The sequence below is a fragment of the Tamandua tetradactyla genome, chromosome 2 (genome assembly GCF_023851605.1).
Source record: "Tamandua tetradactyla isolate mTamTet1 chromosome 2, mTamTet1.pri, whole genome shotgun sequence".
In the NCBI taxonomy this organism is placed as follows: domain Eukaryota; kingdom Metazoa; phylum Chordata; class Mammalia; order Pilosa; family Myrmecophagidae; genus Tamandua; species Tamandua tetradactyla.
Genome location: NC_135328.1, coordinates 34,138,076 through 34,160,977, shown reverse-complemented (window position 1 = coordinate 34,160,977; position 22,902 = coordinate 34,138,076). Strand labels below are relative to the sequence as shown.

General features: G+C 46.2%; 1 protein-coding gene and 1 pseudogene across 1 annotated transcript in view; both read right to left on the bottom strand.

Annotated features, from left to right (window-relative positions):
* Nucleotides 1-970: 970 nt before the first annotated feature.
* Nucleotides 971-1,941, bottom strand: LOC143655936 (olfactory receptor 1L1-like; annotated as a pseudogene).
* A 5,387-nt stretch (nucleotides 1,942-7,328) lies between these two features.
* Nucleotides 7,329-22,902, bottom strand: part of LOC143655930 (ral guanine nucleotide dissociation stimulator-like) — a 30,167-nt gene continuing 14,593 nt past the window's right edge. The window contains exons 3-8 of the mRNA XM_077127480.1: nucleotides 11,762-12,092; nucleotides 10,924-11,473; nucleotides 9,104-9,178; nucleotides 8,082-8,203; nucleotides 7,896-7,994; nucleotides 7,329-7,560 (exon numbers count right to left, since the gene is read on the bottom strand). Of these exons, the coding sequence (XP_076983595.1) occupies nucleotides 7,329-7,560; nucleotides 7,896-7,994; nucleotides 8,082-8,203; nucleotides 9,104-9,178; nucleotides 10,924-11,085 (690 nt within the window). The 5' untranslated portion in view covers nucleotides 11,086-11,473; nucleotides 11,762-12,092. The remainder of the gene's footprint in view (nucleotides 7,561-7,895; nucleotides 7,995-8,081; nucleotides 8,204-9,103; nucleotides 9,179-10,923; nucleotides 11,474-11,761; nucleotides 12,093-22,902) is intronic.

Sequence of the window (22,902 nt, the reverse complement as noted above, 5' to 3'; positions counted from 1 at the left end):
TTCACTACTCTTTTTTATACTATCATAGTAGGTGATTTTATCCAATCCATGGTTCCAAATATCATAAATATTTTGTTGCCCCTGACAATTCTATCTCCAAAAAAGACCTCCCTCTGAACCTCAAGACTTAAAAATCCAACTGCCTATTTTGAAACAGTTCCACATGCATAACTAGTATCTAAAATTAATATGACCAAAACAGAGCTATTGGTTATTGTCCACCCTCATGCCATCCCCATTCATTTGCCTTCTACCCATGCTTCTTCCCCATCTAAATGAATGACATAGGGATTCCTCTTTTTCCTTACATACTACACCTAATCCATCAATACGTCTAATCAGTTCCACTACCATATATCCCACATCTGACTGCATGCTCTTGGTATTAGAGATACAGTGTCAAGCCCTCTACTCTCAACTATCAATGACCCACACTACATTTTGTGAATAGAGTTGCTATAAGTATTTCAATTGTTTTCTATGATTGTGAGTTGAGAGGTCATTGCACTGATGAGGAAGCTGTAAAATCTTAGAATTTTAAGAGAGGCTGAGGCTATTTTATGCCTTGGTCAAAACTCACTCCTCTATGTAATGGTTTTAGAATTCACTTTAACGTCTCTCCAGGATAAATTATATGCTACAGCATCACTGAAATATTCAAAATTCTGCAAGCCATATTGTAATATGTAATCATTTTTAAGTAGTCCTCTGCATCCTGCATGGTATATCTGAAAGATAAGAGGTTTAAATTTGGTGGTTTTAAAATATCTGTTCAGATACAATGTTCTGAGGGTTCTATGATGATCAACAGGGACCTTAACCATTTATTTATCAACTCACATCTTCCCAAATCCACCCAAGAGAGACCCAATAAGGACGAGTATTCCATGGGAATATGAGCCATATCAGTTATTAAATGTGTAACCCATGAACTTGAGGGATTCTCAGGTTGGTTATCAACTCCTTTATTTCAGAAGTTGTGCCACCATTCTCTGTTTGCCTGGGAACCAGGCTGTAAGTTTCTTGAGATGCAGAGTTTCTTACCAAGCCTCCTCAGAGCACTCTTAACCTCCTGATTCCTCAGGCTGTAGATTGGTGGGTTTAGCATCGGGGTAACTACTGTGTAGAAGATGGCAGCCTGACGATCCTGGTCCAGGTCATAGTTGGAAGATGGCTGGAGGTACATGAGGGTCACAGATCCATACAGTAGTAAGACAGACAAAATGTGAGAACTATGGGTGGACAGGGCTTTGCGCAGGGCAGCAACTGAGAGCATGTGGGTTATAGCAACACTAATGTGGGCATAGGAGCCCAACATGAAGAAGAAGAGGCTGACTACCACAGCTACACCCTCAGTGAATATTAACATTTCATTGACCACTGGTCGGGTGAACAAAAGCGGCAGCAGAGGTGTGATGTCACAGAAGTGGGTGACCTGGTTGCCACAGAAGGGTAAGTGGGTAACCAGCGCAGTATAAAGGAGGCCATTGAGACTGACAACCACCCATGAGGTCAAGGTTATGGGCAGACAGAGGCAGTGGCTGACAATGGCAGACTATCTAAAGGGATCACAGATGGCAACATAGCAGTTATCAGCCATAGCAGCCAGCAAATTGCCTTCCATGCTGCCTATAGTCATAAAGAAGAACAGTTGAGCCATGCTGTGGTCAAAGGAGATGATTTGAGTCACAGACAGTGTGTGCACCAGCATCCGGGAAACAGTGATGGTCATCAAAAATATATCAATAAAGGAAAGCTGGATAAACAGGAAATACACGGGAGTCTGAAGCTTAGATTCTGAGCAGGTAACAATTACTAATAGGGAATTGTCCATAACTACATGGCAAGGACAATTCCACAAATAATTGCCTGGATTTCCAGCCGAGTGGACAGGCACAATAAGATAAACTCAGTCACTTCTGTCTTGTTTCTACTGGCCATCAAACACAGTATCCATCACCTGCAAAGAGGAAGTATTAGAATCAAATGAGACTGCAATTTATTCCAAGGGTAGTTTATAGGAGACATCCTTGCATGGATGCTCTCGTTTCTAAAATAAACTTTTTTTCCCCCCAAAAAAACTTTCTTTTCCATATCATCCATCCACCTATCCATCCACCGAATTTTTCATTCATTCCAGGTTCATGTATTCAGTATTTAAAATCTCTCAACTTGATAGATACTAAGAACAGAAAGATAAATTCCTGCTTTTATGAAATTCTCTGAATAATGAGAAGGGCATCACTAAACAGAGGATTTCTGTGGTACTTGCTATGTGCTAGAAAGCATGTTAAATATCTTAGATTTGATCCTTGCCACAATTCAATGTAGCAAAAACAAACTATATTTATATATGAAAATAAGAAAACATAGACTTTCTATTCTGCTGAGGGGCACTGGGCTGGGGTGGGAGGCCCGAGAGGGCCTTGGGCTGGTGAAATGGCAGTTAGAAGATGCGGGCTCAGTCAGTCACTGCAGGAAGGCCCGTGCCGGCCGCCCTGTCCCTGGTCCTCGCAGTTGGTCCATGAAGACTGCTGACCCAGAATCTCTAACTCAGGCTTCCAGGTGCTCTGCACATGGAAATTCTCATGCTTACACAGTCTTTAGAGAGCTAAGACAACAAGAGAAATTGGAGAGAGAAAGGAGGAAAGTACGATCAGTTATAAACCATCCTTTGAAAAGGGAGGTCTCTTAACCTATGAAATAGATGACAAATCCTTTCTTTGGCAGTATAAGAAAAATGAGAAAATTGAAGGAGCAGGTTCATGAACACACCACTCCTCAGGAAGAGCCTAGGTTTGATGTTTTGTCCAAATAATAAAGCAACTGAAGCAGAAATAATGTCTCAAGGTGCTATTTCATGTACTCATATTATTATTCATTTAACAGTTATTTGTTGAGATTTTACTTTGTGCAGACTAAGAACTGTGCTGTGGTGGGTCTTAGGGAGATAGTGGGGATACTGATTGCCCTGGAGGAACTTACCTTGGGGCAGGAGGGGTGGTAAAGTTATCCCAAATATATGGATCCCCTTGATCCTCTGCACCTTTCACATAGGTAAATACTCCCTAATGCTCTGAGCCAGCCATGGTTGCACTTTCTGGACCTGTACTGTTGCCAAAAGTGAGCTCATCAGCCTGATGTGCACTGAAGCCACTTTTAGTCACTAAGTATTCATTGCTTAGTTGACTCCTAAGGAGGCTGTTTATTGTTTAGTTGACTCCTAAGGAGACTGGAGGGAACCTTAGATCAGTTCCATGAACAAAATAGAGTCTGGGCTTTTCTACTGCCTGGAGGAGGCCGGCAAAGGGGGTGGTGACAGATTGGGGGAGAGGCTGTGGCCTAATCAGTCTGGGGGAAGGCAGGCCTAAGGGGGAGGGTTAAGCACAGCATCTGTGCTGCTGAAAATGCTTGGTCTTAAATAGAGGCTTAGAATGCTCAGTGTGGCTAGAACCCACCAGGACTGGCCAAGGCAGAAACTGCAGAGTCATAGGAAACCCACTTTTCTTGCCATGAAGCAGGCTTCTTCTGAATCAACATGAGGAGGTGAGAGTTAAAGCAAAAAAAATGAAAACTTTTCCAAACTGGTAAGAGAGGGGTCACCTCAGTGCTAAGGGGGGTTAGTAATTGGAGGTTTCACCTGCCTTTACAGTTTGTGTCTGAATCCAATCCTTAAAGCCTTCTTCAATGAGCTCCTAAGAAACACTCCTCAAAGTGCTTCTCATCAAATTAAGCTTAGCCTAACGATCTTATTACTGGTTTTTTGTTGTTCTTCTACCAACTTTTCTGTTCAGCAAAATACATTTGTCCCATTTTCCTTAAATAATCCCAGCAATGCTTTGCCCCAGTCTCATGACATCACTTTTCAGCACACCAGAGTGTACTCCTTATAAATACAGTTGGTGACAGAAGTCTAATATTGCCTCGTATTTCCATCCTTTGGTGATTGATCCTTGTGTGGTCTCCTACCCTTTACTGCATGAGAAACTTATGACTTGATGGGATGTCACTACCATGAGTAGGCGTCTACTCGGTTGTCATGGAATTCATCAATATGGAGACTGTCTGGGGTAGGCTTGACCTGATCAGGTGAGCCTGGAAAGGGGACTGGATCCCTCGTGAAGTCACAGTTTGGAGATATGAGAGGTCATATAGAGAGGATCAAATGGCAAGGCTCTGAAAGTGACCTCTAGGGGCTGAGGGCAGAATTTGGTCAACAAGTAGCAACACAAGGAAGACATCAGTTGTATAACCACCAAGAAATGTGTTTACCAACAGTCTGAGAAGGTGTGGGACCTTCCCTCCTAAAGACTCCAGTTAGCTCTCAGCCAGCCAACACTTTGATCTGTTTCGTGACACCCTGAGCAGAGTACGGGACCACTCTGCTCAGACTTCTGACCTGCAGAAACCCTGTGGTAATCAGTTTGTGTTATTTGAAATGTGGTGGTAATTTCTCACCCAGCGATCAGAAACTAACTCCAACACTAAGGACTCAGTGGGCATGCGAAGAGGGGGTCTCAAAGGTGAACACCGGGATGATGCCAGGATGGCAGCTGAGGGAAGGGCTTGGTGCAAGCAGGGATTCTTTGTGTTCCATCTTCTCCTGTTTAATCTCTGACCGCCTTGGCTAGTCCCTTTAGGATCTTTGAACTCCTGCCGAGTTGCGGGTCATGTCAAATCTGTTTGTGAAGCTAAAATCTTGCCGGGCCCACTGGCTTAGAGTTTTCTGGCCACCAGGTAATAGAATTCACTACTATATCTCTCTGGTTCTTCTGGTGCTATTATGAAAAATAGGTAGGCAGTCAACTCTGGGGCAGCATGTCTGCAAAGGATGGCTTCTCACTTGACGTTTTCTGATATTGGTCCTAGTTTTCGTTCCTTTCTAAAAGAAAGAGGTGCACTTAATAACCCCAAATTTACTTAGCCCCTGTGAGAACGTTTTGGTCAAGTTAAATTGAATTATCTCTATGAGAAACATTAACAGCCCCAAAATTAAAATTATATGCTAAATGAGTTATTTTGACAAATAGCTCCTAGTTCAGCAAAAGGAAAAAAAAAGCTTGTGCTTCCACTGGCTGCTTTAGTTTTCTCCCCTCCAATGTGCTGGCTGATTTTCTCTGTTTCTGGCAGTGCTGCTAAAAACCCTTTCTGCCTTCTCTCCTCCCCTCCTCAAGCTCGACCTCCAGCCCCGACCCCATATCCTTTAAAGATGACCCCATCACACCCAGCCCCAACATCCTCCCTGACCTCAAAATCAAATCTAAGGGAACTGAAACTAAGAACAGCACAGAATCACAGATGCTCACTACTCCTTTGTTTCTTGGGTCCACAGCATTAGAGAGAGTAGGGTCCAGCAGGAGTAATCCTGGGGAGGCCTGCTTCTTTGCTGTAAGGAAAGGACACTGGATTGCTTAACTGTGCAAACCTCCCTTTAAGTGTGTATGTAACAGAACTACCAGAAATGGTCGTGGAAATGGAGCACGTTACAAAAACAAAATAACTGAAGGTGCAGTGAAGTAGGAGTGTGCAGATTTCTACCTCCCATTGAATAACAAGCTTGTAGGAACACTAAATAAGACAGATAATAAAATAGAGGTGATAAGTGTCAGTTCTGAAAATTATGAACCAAAAAAATATGAGAGGTGGGGGGAGACAGAGGCCAAGCCAAATGTGACAGCAATGTTAGCTAAAAACAGAATAAATAAATAAATAAATAAATAAAAGATTAGGGTCCAAAATCCTGAAATCCCTGGAAAAACATTGAGAAATAACCAACGCAATTAAAGTGTTAGCAAAAGGGCAAAGCGTCAAACCTGTGCAAAACCTCTCTTAGAGCCCTACTTAGCCAGCAAGTGAAACTATCATTGTAAAGGAATATTCTGCTGGGGAATTCATTAAATTGAGAACAACATCCTCTAATAGCCAAGAATTAGATATTTTGGCCTGTATGTGCCTAAAATTTCCACACCTGCTAAGGAAATTGCCTTATGATTACATTAAAAGAATAAGCATAAAGGAGGTCAAAGGCATTAGGAATCCCTGCCATCTTCTCTACTTTGATAACTAGGATGCAAAATTGTGAGCTAGTTCTAGCTTTACTCTAACTCAGTGCCCTATACTAGTGGGAAGATGCCCCTACACTGCAGGCTAACATGCCCCGGAAGGTTTTGACAAAAATGTGAAAACAAAATACCATCATGCACTTCAAAATTCATCTCAAATTACATCGTTTATTTGGGGGGGGGGCAGAATAATATCTGGAGTCCAGGTGAGCCTGTCAAGGGACAGGGTCATGCCAGGCAGGAGGAAAGGCTCAGGGCTGGAACTTGCCTGGGGCTGGGAAGCTCCGGGTCACTGGTGGGAGGGAAGTGGCTGCCTGGACTGGCCTAGTCTCCCTGGGGACGGCTAAGCCACCTGACCAGCTGGAGACAGGCAGGGTGACCCTAAGGCCGACAGGCATCAGGGCCACTTAGAAGCAGCCCCTTGACCATTTGAACCCCTTCTTCTTCCTGCAAAGAAGGGTACAGTGGGCTCTCTTCTTCATTTGCTTCCCCTAAACATGGGCAGGTCTCTTTCCAGCCAACACAACAAGCCATCTCACCACCACCCTCCCCCTGTCTACATGGGACATGACTCCCAGGGGTGTGGACCTTCCTGGCAACGTGGGACAGAAATCCTAGAGTGAGCTGAGACTCAGCATCAAGGGATTGAGAAAACCTTCTCGACCAAAAGGGGTAAGAGTGAAATGAGACAAAGTGGCAATGGCTGAGAGATTCCAGAGTTGAGAGGTTATCCTGGAGGTTATTCTTATGCATTGAGTAGGTATCACTTTGTTCTTCAAGATGTAATGGAGAGGCTGTAGGGAACTGCCTGAAAATGTAGAGCTGTGTTTCAGTAGCCATGTTTCTTGAGGATGATTGAATAATGATATAGCTTTCACAGCGTGACGTGTGATTGTGAAAACCTTGGTCTGACGCTCCTTTTATCTACCTTGTCAACAAAGGAGTAGAACATATGGAATAAAAATAAATAATAGGGGGGAAAATGTTGAAATAAATTTAATTTGAAAGGCTAGTAATCAGTGATGGCCAGGGGTAAGGGGTATGATAGGCATAATCGTGGTTTTTTTTTTCTGTTTTCATTTTATTTCTTTTTCTATTGTCTTTTTATTTCTTTCTCTGAATGTACGCAAATGTTTTAAGAAATGATGAATATGCAACTAAATGATGATTTTGTGAATTACTGATTACATTAACGTTTTATTTCGTGTTAAAAATTTTTTAATTAACAAATTGAAAAGAATAACAATAAAACAAAAATAAAATAAATCAAATAAACATAAATTTGAAAAAAAAATTGGCAGACACCTGCTTCTCCTGGCCATCAGGGCATGTGGAGATGAGGCCCACACTCATTTCCACGTGAGCCTGGGAGGCCATGGCCTCACGTCCGGGGAGTGAGACAGCTGCGACTCCACTGCTGAGGTCATGCCCAAGCTGGAGCCAAACACTGGGCAGGGAGGCCCCGCTGCAGCTGGGCTCAGCGCTGAGCTCCTGGGGGCTGGATAGAAGGGCACCTAAGCTGGGCCCGGTGCCAGGGACCCATCCACTCCCTCCTGTGCATACTGCCCTCAGTGCTTGGGCCACCCTGCCAAGGGCTCCTGCAGGCCATGGGAGGCCTGAACTCCAGGCACCAGAGAGATCACTCAGCATCTCCTATTTCCATCGTGGGATACCCAGGCCCAGAACGATGGGGGCATGATGCTGTCACAGGGCTGGTCGGGAGAGGAGAAGGGTCCCCAATACTAAAGTGTAGACACCCTGAGGCGATGCTGAGTCTGAAAAGACACTGAGCCCTGAGGCAGCTGCAACTGCCGGCCTGGAAAGGGAACTCACCCTGTGCATCGAGGCTTGACAACATCTGGGAGGTTTGGGGCATCAAGTGTGTTGCTGGTCAACAGGGCCAGGGGCTCCCGCTCACAAGAGAGATCATACCTACAGGGCAGAGGGCTGCTGTGAGGCTACAGAAAGCCACAGCTCATGGCAGGGCCCTGCTGCTGCTACCTTCTGCCCTGGCCTTACCACTCAGACTCCCTGAGGTGATCCATAGCCCCAAACCAGGCCTTAAATTCCTCCATGGGCCAAAACTGGGTGGAGGTGCATCCCTCCTGGAGGCACTTGATCCTGGAAACGACCTTGCATTCCTGGGTCAGAGGGAAAAAGAAGATGGAGAAGAGGCCAGGGTGGCCTTGCTGGGTGGGATAGGGGCTGCAGCTGGGGTCTGTGGATTTGGTCACAGGAGCTGCCTCCTTCCCTGTACGCTCATCCAAGGCCTCCCTGGTCTCAGCCCAGGATTCTCACAGACCCTCCTGCAGGGAAATGTCCTGGATGCCAGCACCTCCACAAGCCCCATGGGAAAGTTCTACCCCGTCTCTGTGAAACAAACTCTCCTGGTGAGAAACTGCAGGTGATGGAGCAATAGGACGTCATGCCCTGTGAGTCTCAGACCCTCCCTCCTGCACCTCAACCCCGCAGTGATGCCACCAGCTCCTCACCTTCAGTACTATTTGGTAATGTAAGTAAGACACAAAGCCAGGTCCATCAGCAGAGGCTCCAAAAGGCCCTGACCAGCCCCCTCACCCTCTCCCGTGCACTACTGGGAGGGGCCACCAGGGCCAGGCCAGCCCTCGCAGGGCTCAGACCCATTCAGGGATCTGGGCGCCAGAACAGGGGTTCCTGGGCAGAGGCGTAGGGATCTTCCAGCCTAACCTTCTCTGAACGCAGATGGGGAGACTGCGGGTCAGGCAGGAAGGGGCTCAGCAGCGGTCTCACCACGGAGGGGCCAAATCCACTCTCCCCCCATGCCCACACCTGAGGGACAGTCTGTGCCCAGCTCAGTCAGGAGGGGATGTGGGAAAGGGACAACGCCTATGGCTTCTGTGTGCTCTTTGCTTCCGCGGCTGGAAGGGGGACATGATGCCTCAGCTCCCAGGGCTCCTATGGATGAGCTGGGCCCTAGGCTGAGAGCACAGGGCTCAGGGAGGGGCTCTCTCCCTATGCTGATGGGACTCGACAACCTCTTCCTGGCCCCAAGTCCTACTCACTTCCTGAGAGTCCGTGGGAGCTAACTGAAGGGAGGCCAGCTCTGACAAGAGCGTCCACAGGTGGGGAATGGTGGGCTGGGGGAAAACAGTGGCATCAGGTGTGGGATGGAGTGCCCAAGCCCGCTGGAACCCACCAAGGCCCCCACCCTGAAGTCTCTTTCCCTCAGTCCCCTTCCCCCACCCAGACCTCACCCTGCCAACATCTGGGGCTCTCAGCCACCACCTATCAAGTTCCCTTCCAACCCCTTGTACCGCAAGAGCACTGCTAGTCACCTCCCAGTGATGGCCCTTGGCAAATCACAAAACAGTATGAGGTTGCTCAACCATCTCGCCCAGATCTACCTTCAACTGGGCTCTGCCAAGGCCTTCCTTTGACTGCGAACAATCAGGGCCTCCTCTATACTACCTGGTCAAGCCTCCATCTCAGGGTCCAGATGATGGCACGTCTAATGGAGGCTTCCCAGACTCAGGGGCACAGAAAGCAGTGGTGCAAGAAGGAGGGAGACCTGTACAGTCATGGATGCCAAACCCACCCTGACCCTCGGTGTCCTCAGGCACCCTCACTCTCTCCCACAGTGGTCTCTCTTGCTCTCTCCTTGGTATCACCTTCCGGGTGGACCCTTTAGAGATCCCCTCCTGCCAGGGTGGACACGGTCAGGGAAGCCATCCTCCCTTCACCTCTTCAGCCCACCTGCCTGACTGGGGTTTGGACAGCCTGGAGGTGTCCGTTGACAGAAATGCTGCTGTCACCAATTGCCAGCCCTGACTGGGATGCAACCGAGGAGCAGCACTCCCTGTGGTGTGAAATTGACCAAGTGGGCTGGCCACCCGGAGTCTCCTGTGTCATGTACAAAGTACAGGCATGAAATGTGCCCCAGACAACTCAGTGTTCTAAAATGTTGTCAGGGTGCTCTCTCCAGCACCTTCTCCCATCAGAACCAGAGGAAAGCTCAACCACATTCCTGTGCTCTCTTGAACTCCTGTGGGCTCCTTTGTGAGGAAGGCAGCACAGCATGGTCTCACAGCATTTCCACATGAGTAACAGAGGCCCCACAGGGCTGTCACTTACCCCTGGTCCTGCTGGGAGTCCGAGGAGTGGTTGGCTCTGCCCAGCTTGGTCTGAGCTGAAGTCAACTCAGCACTCAGCACCACTGCCCAGGGTGTTTTTCCCACCCTCATGCTTTGTGGGTGCATTTGCAAAACCCAGGACCCTTATGCTGGCAGGGAGGAGAGAGCTGCATTTCCCTCAAATCCTTCCTCACCACTGCCAAGCACAGGACGGGGACTCCAAACCCACGTGCCCAGGATACAGCCCAGGGAGCACGTTCCGCACCTCCTGACAGCTATGTGACTCCCTCTAATCTCATTCACATGCATGTCCCCTGTTGCTGCTACATCTAGGACCTTGGTGTGGAGCCTGTCCTCATGTCCAGGACACATCATGTCTAATGCATGTGGAAGCCATGGAGGCCTCTGGGATAGATGGCTGGGCTAGCCCTGGACTCTGCTGCACACCTGAGATTTCCCTCTGTCCCCCAATAAGCAAGGCCCTGTCCACCTCTCCTTGATCCTAAGACGTTTATTCTCTGCACTCCCGTGCTGTGACACACATTGTCAGGGCAGGGTCCTGTGATGTCCTTGCCAGCTGGGAACATGAGGCCTTAGGAATTAGGAACTTGACCATGTCACCCCCCTGGAAAATGGGGGAGCTGGGTTTTGGACCCAGATCTTTGGACCCCAGGCCTGGGAATGGCAATTCAAGGACAGCAGATGCCAGAAAAGGTCCACCACGTTCCCCCCTAAGGAGCCCAGATGCTCACCACATCAATCTGGCTGAGCTGCTCTGCCAGCAGCCTGGGACGGAACACCAAGATGGTGGCCTTCCCCTCCCTCAGCCCCTGCTCTTGGTGCCCACATGAGGAGCAAGAATGATCTCCTGGTGGAGTGACAGCTGACACTGACTGCAGCTCAACAGATGGCATTGCAGGTGGCACCTGGTCTGCTTCCTGCTGCTCAGTGGGTGCCTCAGGTGGTGAGGCAGCAGGTGCCAGATCCAGAGGAGCCACAGGTTGGGCCTGAGGTTGGCAGCTGAGGTGGCATCAGAGCCACCGCCTGCTCTGCTGGTAAAGCAGGTGATGTCTCCAGCTTCAGCTCCTGATCTGGGGATGATGCAGCCTCCGAAGGTGGCAAGGCAGGTGACCTCGGAGCTGCCTCCCTCTCTGGAGCTATAGTGAGGACTGTCAAGAGTAGGTGGAAGGAGCTCTGGAGGCCACGGTGGCTCCACGTCAGCAGGTGGCATTGCAGGTGCTGCCACAGGTGCCTTCGGGTCTGCAGCTGGCAGGACTTCTGCTGCCATCGATGGAACTAGCCCTGGAGGAAGCAGTACTGTGGTTTGTAATGCTGGGTCTCACATACGAGCCCCAAGAGGTGAAAGATGCAACAACAGAATTGGCTTTCTATGGCCCCTCTCGACAAAGAAATGACTGCAGTGCCTCCCCGAGGGACGCCACCCTCACAAAGTCTTCCAGACTGCAAGTACTCAGGAGAATGGGCTGATGCCCCTCTTTACTCCCTGCCCAAAGGCAAAAATAGATTTTGGTCCCGGGACCCCCATCCCCTCCTGTACATCCCACCCATCCCCACCTCCATGCTCCTCACCCTGTGTCTGGGTCTCACTGGCCACTGAGGGCTCCAGCCAAGAGAGAAGGACCTGAGCCTGCCTCTCCAGGGCAGACCCAGGCAGCACCACCTGCGCGAAGGTCACCAGCTCATGGAGGCTGGAAAAGTCCGGGGGCTCACAGAAATCATCAGGAAACTCCTGGAGCCAGGTCAGCAGGAGGCAGGAGAAGGTGCTGGGAGTGGACAGGGCCGCAGAGCGAGGAATGGCTGTTCCTGCCACACTGCCTTCTGGTGACCACCCTCCCGGGTGGGGTCTCCTGAGCAGGACCAGCCAGACTATTTCTGTCTGTATCTGCTGTGCAACCTCCCACTGGAACAGAAACAGCATGAGGACAGGGAGGAGTTGTGTCTGCTCAGCTGATGGCACTGCACTTGCACACAGTAGGAACTGCATACATTGCCTGATGAGGGAACACAGCATGACCCCGCCTCAGCCTACCCAGGGCCATCGTGTCATCTCAGTCTGGAGTTCATGACCTGAGATCATGCCTCCTCCTCTGCGAGCCATGTGAGGCTCTCCTCTTCCCACTGTCATGGTCCCTAAAGGGCACGGGCACACCCCACTGCAGCCACCCGCAGTCAGGCTCATAGGACTGGGTAGTGAGGTGGATTTGTGAGCTGCATTCTCCCCACATCTCCTGAATTATGTCTGTGTGCTGCTGGCATGGTGGAGGGGCAGCAGAGTTGGGTGCGTGTGGAGTGTGCTCTGAGCCTCCGGGAGCACTCTGCACCCATGTCCCAGGAACTCTCACATGGGTCTCTGAGAGTCCTGACACCCTGCAGGGGGTGGAGCCCAGACCTCTGAACTCCAGTGAGAATCATGAGATGGATGCAGGGACCTTCCCAGTCCCTCCTGGCACCATCCCCCACTCCCCATCTTGGGCTGTGAGAAAGGAGCCCCTCTCTCCTCACGCAGAGCCCACTCACTTTTTCAGGCACTTCTGGCCTCCTCCATCCCTGTCTCACAAATTGCAGCTATTTCCATACCTGGAGGGGACATGGGGGTGTCACATGTAACTTCTTCGGTGCGCCCCTACTCGTGACATCTAGTGCTGCTATCTGATCCCCTATGATTTGGCAAGCAGAAGGCCACAGGCAATTCTGCAGTTTTGTTCAATGAAGTAGGCTAAGTGCCTTTAAAAGGGCCTGCACATAGATTACTCTTCCTATATCCTAGATGAACGAATGATCCCTGAGCTGCTCCTTCACAGATAACTGGTGAGGCCTGGGGCTCCTCTGTCAGACCCCAGCATGAGTGGCAACTCAGGCCACACTGAGGACAGAATCCACTTTGATGTAATCTCAAACCTCCTCTGAATGAGAATACAGGATTGCAAAGGTCACTTTGGAGCAGAGCCTCTTCAAGTGGAAAAGAAATTTCTCAACGTTGACAAGCCCTCTCCACTGAGCTCCCTCTCCAGAAAGCCTGGCATGGGGAAACACTTTCCATGGCCCAGAATCATTCAATCCTGACTCTGACCTCAGCAGGTTGGTCCTCCTATGACCCCACTAGCAAGAGGAGGAAACTGAGTTCAGATGCTGCAATGACCTTCCCCAGACATTCAGCTCAGGCATGCCAGATCAATTATGAGATTGAGGAGGAACCCGTGCTCCCCTGTTGGACACCCGGTCCAGGACCTGCTGGATGGAAAAGAAGCCCCGGTAATTTAACATGAGGAGGGATACGTAGGCCTGGTCGTCCTCTGCAACAGCTGCCACCATGTGCTCCATGAACTTTTCCCATGCTCCCACCTTGCCGGTATACTCCAGATCACTCTGGAGTGGTGACATTTTTGCGCCGAGACTGGAATAGCAGAAGTAGGTGGTTAGCCACTGGACTAGGAACCAGGAGAGGGCCAGGGCTGGGGGTGTATGCAGACCTGCCTTTCCCTGTCCCTCCCTGTCTTGGGGCAAGAAGTGGGACAGGAACGCATCTAGTAGAAAAAGGTCCCACACTCCAAAGTAGAACTCAGGTGGGGGAATGATGAAGTCATGAGGAGTTGTGCATCAGTGCATGGAAAGCACTGTATCCACATCATTCCTCACAAATCACACCCATTCATGAGATGGGGGGACTCATCTTCTTGCAGGACAGAAGCCAGAAGCATTCACACTGGAGCTTTATGATCTTCCCTCCATCCTATGGAAGAGGGCTCTACTCCAGACATGGAGGGGAAGAGCCTGCTCACATCTCATTCTTCCCTACTGTGAAGGCAGTGCATCAAGAAGATCAAGATGGCAAGAACACCTTTGTTTTCACACCGACAACAAGACTTGACTGTCTTTTACCTTAAAGGGAGTTCTGAGTACCTGCAGCCATGGTGATCCCTGCTCAGACCAAAGATCAAGTGTCTGCACACTTCCCCAATCCACATCGATAGGAGATGACACCTTTTGGGCCCAGGATTAACACGTTGCATGGGGATTACTTCACCATCACCACCTGCCTTCCCAACAGCCATCCATGACTTCACATTTGAACACAAAGTGCACGTGAAGTTTCCCAACGTGGCCATGGATGACCCCGTTCCTCATGTCTCCTCACACTGAAAGGAGGAGTATTAAGGGGCTACAGAAGCAAGATAACAATGCTGACATTTCCTCACTTCTCTGACCTTGGGCCACTTTGACTTACCTTTGTGAACACCCTGACCAACAGACTGCGGCGGTGAGGTGGAGGGTTCAGCCAGCGCCTACATCTATTGAAAAATGTCTCCTTCCTTGGTTTTCTCATGCCAGATCCTACTGTTCTATCGATGCAACATGAGAACATGTTGTACTGTCGATCGTCTCTGGCTAAGTGAGCCTGGTAGTGGGACTGTTGTGGAATCTAGGTGCCTGGTTACCAAGGTTCTACACTCCGTTGGACTGCAGCTCAAAGGAAGTGAGGTCATCTCCTGAAGCCCCTTAACTGAAACGTCTCAACCGTTAGGTCCTCCAGGAAAGGCCCTCTTGACTCCTGATGCTCATCCTCCTTAAAAATGTTATCCTATTGACTGGACCAAGTTTCCTCAACACATCACTTCCCACAGCTACTTGGGAAGGCCTGGGTGCAGACTGGACCCCATGCATAAGGAGGGAGAACTCAATTCCAACACAGATGAACTTTCTTTGAAATCTTGTGACCCTGGTGTAGTCGTTGTAACTCTCATCTCAGGGTCTCCCCAATCTCCACACCTACACAATGGGGTCATTCTACCATCTACTTCCTGGGTCATCGTGAGGATTGGAGATCATTAGTGTAAAAGCCATGGCTGGTCTTCAAGTAGCTAACATGCAGAGGCAACAGCATTCCAAAACATGGAATGCCTCACTCATAAGGGCTGGCTGTGACTGTGTCATTCTTGGAAAAGTAGATTGCTTTCCAGGTCAGCACCATGAAGAAGTTGAAATTAAATGGAATCTAGATAGGATGGCTGTGTGGCATGACATCTTCCCATGGTTTGACATTATAATTAGAATCAGACACAAGTGGGCAAAATGGCTTTGGCTATGGACAGGCTATGTCAAGCTGAAGCTAAAGTATGAGCTTTGTAGAAGAGTCCAAGGACATGTTCTCAAGGCACAGCCTCAAAGAGAAATCAAACAAGGAAACGTGGTTTTCGGGAGGGGTACCTTTCAGATAGGCAAACTCTTGTCCTTTTCCCAGGGTGAAAATGCTGCCAGTGAGGCTGGCCATGGAGGAAGCAGGCTAGGGAGTAGGTTATGAGAAGAATGCAAAGAATATGGTATGCAGGATTCAGGATGTGTCAGACAGGAAGAGAAGAGGATGATAAACAGGACAAAGTCCACGTGGTCTCATGACAGCCTCAGCAAATCAGACCTGAAGGAATTCTAGAGGGCGTACATCCATCCCATTGAAGTCCACATCCTTGACATTCGCCCATGGGAGAGGAGGCATACCTCAATGTCTTCATTTGCACAAGGCATGGACTAGGATGGCCAGTGGCCTTCTTCCTGTATGGGAATGCTAACTGGAATGCTCACAGTTGAACTACCTGTCAAAACTGCTGCTCAGCTGACTATCTGGGAGAACCAGCTCCGGTGAGATCACCAAGGGGCACGGGCTTTCCTGGGTGGGACGGCAAGCGACCGGAGTCCCTCCCTTCCACCTTCCCAGGCCAGCTGGTAGAATTGGACAGGCGGTCCCCTTAGGCTGTGGCGGCTGGTGCCCCCACCACACGAGGCCCCCCGGAACAACTGAGGTAGTTGGGTCGGAAATCCCCAGACTGCGGAGAACAGTGACCGGGGGATCCCTTCCAAACACGTGACTCCCCTGTCGGCTGGGAATAGTGCACTCTCCCGGGCTGCGACAGCTGGCGCCCTCCCGCCACGCTTGGTGTCCCGGGCCGACTAGCTAATTCGGTCGGACGCTCTCCCGTGCTGCGGCGGCCGGCGACCCTCCCCGCATTCGGAACCCCGGGCCGGCTGGCATTCTTCCAAGACGCTTCGGCTGCCGAACCTCCCCTACGGCGAGAATTTTCCAGAGTTAAAGGACCCACAGCAACTTTAACTGGTGGAACCCGTAGACAAACGTGTGCCACGAGCACCACCTACTGGGCAGGATAAGAAAAACAGAACCCACAGATTGCACAGAAAAATCTTTCAACCTGTGGGGTCGAACACCCAGGGAAATCTGACTAAATGCCTAGACGCCAGCAGAAGATAACGGATCACGCTCAGAAAATTGAACATATGGCCCAGTCAAACGAAGAAACCAATAGTTCAAATGAGATACAGGAGCTGAAACAACTAATGCTGAATATACGAACAGAAATGGAAAACCTCTTCAAAAACGAAATCGATAAATTGAGGGAGGACATGAAGAAGACATGGGCTGAACATAAAGAAGAAATAGAAAAACTGAAAAAACAAATCACAGAACTTATGGAAGTGAAAGATAAAGTAGAAAAGATGGAAAAAACAATGGATACCTACAACGACAGATTTAAAGAAACAGAAGATAGAATTAGTGATTTCGAGGATGAAACATCTGAATTCCAAAAAGAAACAGAAACTATCCGGAAAAGAATGGAAAAATTTCAACAAGGTATCAGGGAACTCAAGGACAATGTGAACCGTACAAATATACGTGTAGTGGGTATCCCAGAAGGAGAAGAGAAGGGAAAAGGAGGAGAAAAACTAATGGAAGAAATTATCACTGAAAATTTCCCAACTCTTATGAAAGACCTAAAATTAAAGATCCAAGAAGTGCAGCGCACCCCAAAGAGATTAGACACAAATAGGCGTTCCCCAAGACACTTACTAGTTAGAATGTCAGAGGCCAAAGAGAAAGAGAGGATCTTGAAAGCAGCAAGAGAAAAACAATCCGTCACATACAAGGGAAACCCAATAAGACTATGTGTAGATTTCTCAGCAGAAACCATGGAAGCTAGAAGACAGTGGGATGATATATTTAAATTACTAAAAGAGAAAAACTGCCAGCCAAGACTCCTATATCCAGCAAAATTGTCCTTCAAAAATGAGGGAGAAATTAAAACATTCTCAGACAAAAAGTCACTAAGAGAATTTGTGACCAAGAGACCAGCTCTGCAAGAAATACTAAAGGAAGCACTAGAGTCAGAACCGAAAAGACAGAAGAGAGAGACATGGAGAAAAGTGTAGAAAGAAGGAAAGTCAGATATGATATATATAATACAAAAGGCAAAATGGTAGAGGAAAATATTATCCAAACAGTAATAACTCTAAATGTCAATGGACTGAATTCCCCAATTAAAAGACATAGACTGGCAGAATGGATTAAAAAACAGGATCCTTCTATATGCTGTCTACAGGAAACACATCTTAGACCCAAAGATAAATATAGGTTGAAAGTGAAAGGTTGGGAAAAGATATTTCATGCAAATAACAACCAGAAAAGAGCAGGGGTGGCTATACTAATATCCAACAAGTTAGACTTCAAATGTAAAACAGTTAAAAGAGACAAAGAAGGACACTATATACTATTAAAAGGAACAATTAAGCAAGAAGACATAACAATCATAAATATTTATGCACCGAACCAGAATGCCCCAAAATACGTGAGGAATACACTGCAAACACTGAAAAGGGAAATAGACACACATACCATAATAGTTGGAGACTTCAATTCACCACTCTCATCAATGGACAGAACATCTACACAGAGGATCAATAAAGAAATAGAGAACCTGAATATTACTATAAATGAGCTTGACTTAACAGACATTTATAGGACATTACATCCCACAACAGCAGGATACACCTTTTTTTCAAGTGCTCATGGATCATTCTCAAAGATAGACCATATGCTGGGTCACAAAGCAAGTCTTAACAAATTTAAAAATATTGAAATCATACACAACACTTTCTCGGATCATAAAGGAATGAAGTTGGAAATCAATAATAGGCGGAGGGCCAGAAAATTCATAAATACATGGAGGCTCAACAACACACTCTTAAACAACAAGTGGGTCAAAGAAGAAATTGCAAGAGAAATTAGTAAATACCTAGAGGCAAATGAAAATGAAGACACAACATATCAAAACTTATGGGATGCAGCAAAGGCAGTGCTAAGAGGGAAATTTATTGTCCTAAATGCCTTTATCAGAAAAGAAGAAAAGGCAAAAATGCAGGAATTAACTGTCCACTTGGAAGAACTGGAGAAAGAACAGCAAACTAATCCCAAAGCAAGCAAAAGGAAAGAAATAACAAAGATTAGAGCAGAAATAAATGAAATTGAAAACATGAAAACAATAGAGAAAATCAATAAGACCAGAAGTTGGTTCTATGAGAAAATCAACAAGATTGATGGGCCCTTAGCAAGACTGACAAAAAGAAGAAGAGAGAGGATGCAAATAAATAAGATTAGAAATGAAAGAGGAGACATAACTACTGACCTCACAGAAATAAAGGAGGTAATAACAGGATACTATGAACAACTTTACGCTAATAAATACAACAATTTAGATGAAATGGACAGGTTCCTGGAAAGACATGAACAACCAACTTTGACTCAAGAAGAAATAGACGACCTCAACAAACCAATCACAAGTAAAGAGATTGAATTAGTTATTCAAAAGCTCCCTAAAAAGAAAAGTCCAGGACCAGACGGCTTCACATGTGAATTCTATCAAACATTCCAGAAAGAATTAGTACCTACTCTCCTCAAACTGTTCAACATAATCGAAGTGTAGGGAAAATTACCTAATTCATTCTATGAAGCCAACATCACCCTCATACCAAAACCAGGCAAAGATATTACAAAAAAAGAAAACTGCAGACCAATCTCTCTAATGAATACAGATGCAAAAATTCTCAATAAAATTCTAGCAAATCGTATCCAACAACACATTAAAAGAATTATACATCATGACCAAGTAGGATTCATCCCAGGTATGCAAGGATGGTTCAACATAAGAAAATCAATTAATGTAATACACCATATCAACAAATCAAAGCAGAAAAATCACATGATCATCTCAATTGATGCAGAGAAGGCATTTGACAAGATTCAACATCCTTTCCTATTGAAAACACTTCAAAAGATAGGAATACAAGGGAACTTCCTTAAAATGATAGAGGGAATATATGAAAAACCCACAGCTAATATCATCCTCAATGGGGAAAAATTGAAAACTTTCCCCCTAAGATCAGGAACAAGACAAGGATGTCCACTATCACCACTATTATTCAACATTGTGTTGGAAGTTCTAGCCAGAGCAATTAGGCAAGAAAAAGAAATACAAGGCATCAAAATAGGAAAGGAAGAAGTAAAACTATCATTGTTTGCAGACGATATGATACTATATGTAGAAAACCCAGAAAAATCCACAACAAAATTACTAGAGCTAATAAATGAGTACAGCAAAGTAGCAGGCTACAAGATCAACATTCAAAAATCTGTAGCTTTTCTATACACTAGTAATGAACAAGCTGAGGGGGAAATCAAGAAACGAATCCCATTTACAATTGCAACTAAAAGAATAAAATACCTAGGAATAAATTTAACCAAAGAGACAAAAAACCTATATAAAGAAAACTACAAAAAACTGTTAAAAGAAATCACAGAAGACCTAAATAGATGGAAGGGCATACCGTGTTCATGGATTGGAAGACTAAATATAGTCAAGATGTCAATCCTACCTAAATTGATTTACAGATTCAATGCAATACCAATCAAAATCCCAACAACTTACTTTTCAGAAATAGAAAAACCAATAAGCAAATTTATCTGGAAGGGCAGGGTGCCCCGAATTGCTAAAAACATCTTGAGGAAAAAAAACAAAGCTGGAGGTCTCGCGCTGCCTGACTTTAAGGCATATTATGAAGCCACAGTGGTCAAAACAGCATGGTATTGGCATAAAGATAGATATATCGACCAATGGAATCGAATAGAGTGCTCAGATATAGACCCTCTCATCTATGGACATTTGATCTTTGATAAGGCAGTCAAGCCAACTCACCTGGGACAGAACAGTCTCTTCAATAAATGGTGCCTAGAGAACTGGATATCCATATGCAAAAGAATGAAAGAAGACCCATCTCTCACACCCTATACAAAAGTTAACTCAAAATGGATCAAAGATCTAAACATTAGGTCTAAGACCATAAAACAGTTAGAGGAAACTGTTGGGAGATATCTTATGGATCTTACAACTGGAGGTGGTTTTATGGACCTTAAACCTAAAGCAAGAACACTGAAGAAGGAAATAAATAAATGGGAGCTCCTCAAAATTAAACACTTTTGTGCATCAAAGAACTTCATCAAGAAAGTAGAAAGACAGCCTACACAATGGGAGACAATATTTGGAAACGACATATCAGATAAAGGTCTAGTATCCAGAATTTATAAAGAGATTGTTCAACTCAACAACAAAAAGACAGCCAACCCAATTACAAAATGGGAAAAAGACTTAAACAGACACCTACCAGAAGAAGAAATACGGATGGCCAAGAGGCACATGAAGAGATGCTCAATGTCCCTGGCCATTAGAGAAATGCAAATCAAAACCACAATGAGATATCATCTCACACCCACCAGAATGGCCATTATCAACAAAACAGAAAATGACAAGTGCTGGAGAGGATGCGGAGAAAGAGGCACACTTATCCACTGTTGGTGGGAATGTCAAAGGGTGCAACCACTGTGGAAGGCAGTTTGGCGGTTCCTCAAAAAGCTGAATATAGAATTGCCATACGACCCAGCAATACCATTGCTAGGTATCTACTCAAAGGACTTAAGGGCAAAGACACAAACGGACATTTGCACACCAATGTTTATAGCAGCGTTATTTACAATTGCAAAGAGATGGAAACAGCCAAAATCTCCATCAACAGAAGAGTGGCTAAACAAACTGTGGTATATACATACGATGGAATATTATGTAGCTTTAAGACAAGATAAACTTATGAACCATGTAATAACATGGGTGGACCTAGAGAATATTATGCTGAGTGAATCCAGCCAAAAACTAAAGGACAAATACTGTATGGTCCCACTGATGTGAATGGACATTCGAGAATAAACTTGAAATATGTCATTGGAAACAGAGTTCAGCAGGAGTTAGAAACAGGGTAAGATAATGGGTAATTGAAGCTGAAGGGATACAGACTGTGCAACAGGACTAGATACAAAAACTCAAAAATGGACAGCACAATAATACCTAATTGTAAAGTAATCATGTTAAAATACTGAATGAAGCTGCATCTGAGCTATAGGGTTTTTTTTGTTTTTGTTTGCTTGTTGGTTTGTTTGTTGTTGTTGTTTTTTACTATTATTACTACTTTTATTTCTTTTCTTTATATTAACATTTTATATCTTTTTCTGTTGTGTTGCTAGTTCCTCTAAACCGATGCAAATGTACTAAGAAACAATGATCATGCATCTATGTGATGATGTTAAGGATTACTGAGTGCATATGTAGAATGGTATGATTTCTAAATGTTGTGTTAATTTCTTTTTTTTTTTCTTTCCGTTAATAAAAAAAAAAAAAAAAACTGCTGCTCAGGAAACATCATACCCAGACAGACCTCACAGCTCTAAATCACTTAATCCTGACACCTGGGTTAAGATGGGTGACTTGAGCTGCCTGACGTCCAACAGCTCAGTGGAGATAATGGGAATGATACTTAAAACTCTTTCCTTTCAGCCTTCTAACATTTATGCAGTCATTCAACTAAAACCTTTGGAACACTTTCTGCATGTCCAACAACATGGAGAGGCCTTGGGGCAGGTTTTGGACTTCTTTGAGCTTGTAGCTGGGAGGGAGAAGAGGTGGCATTTCCACATGTTCAACGCTGACCTAGAGATGAGGAGGGCTTATTCTGAGGACACAGAAAGGCTTCTTCTCCAGAGAGTGCAAAAATCCAAGCAGGCTTCCTGGAGGGGATTATAGAAAAGAGGGACTGGGTCTTGTCCAGGAGATGACGGAGACATCAAGGGAATATGACTGATAGGTGGTCAGTGTAAACACATGTGTTCAGCAACAGGCCTTAGAGTTCATGTGATGATATTAGACTGCAAAGGCAGGAAGGGAGACAACTGAGCCTAAAGAAATGACATGAAGAAGAAATTGCAGTGACCCAATGCCAGGGGGTGCTGCAGGAAGATTTGAGGAGTAATTTTGCATTACATTCAACAAAGTGGTACCTTCCAAGTGATGAAAGCTTCAGGTACTACAAACATTGACCTGCCCTGGTTACACTGACACCTGTGTTTTATGAACTTCTGCCCTGCTCCTCCAGGGGCAGGCTGAAGGTCTCCTACCTTGGATTCTGCCCCATACACTCCCATCCCTTTGCTCACCTCTTCTTTTCAGAGCCCTCAACCCATGGCAAGGACTTTTATGTCTTCTCTGTGACAAGAGCAAGGTTGAGCTGATAAAATTCACCAAAGCTGTTGAAATACATGATTAAGACAATTTAAAAAGGTATCAACAGCCAAATCGTGAAGTCTGTTCTTTAAATCAGATCATAAATGGATAAAGCCCTGTTTCTGCTCCTGTTTCCTCTTTCCCCATGAATTGTGCTTGGTGGGAGGTCCGTCAGACAGATCAGTGCAGGGCAGGGGAGCTGTCTCACTGTAGTTGGTTCCCTGAACCAAAGGCTCTTGCCAATTTCTGGATTAGAGTGGGAAGAGG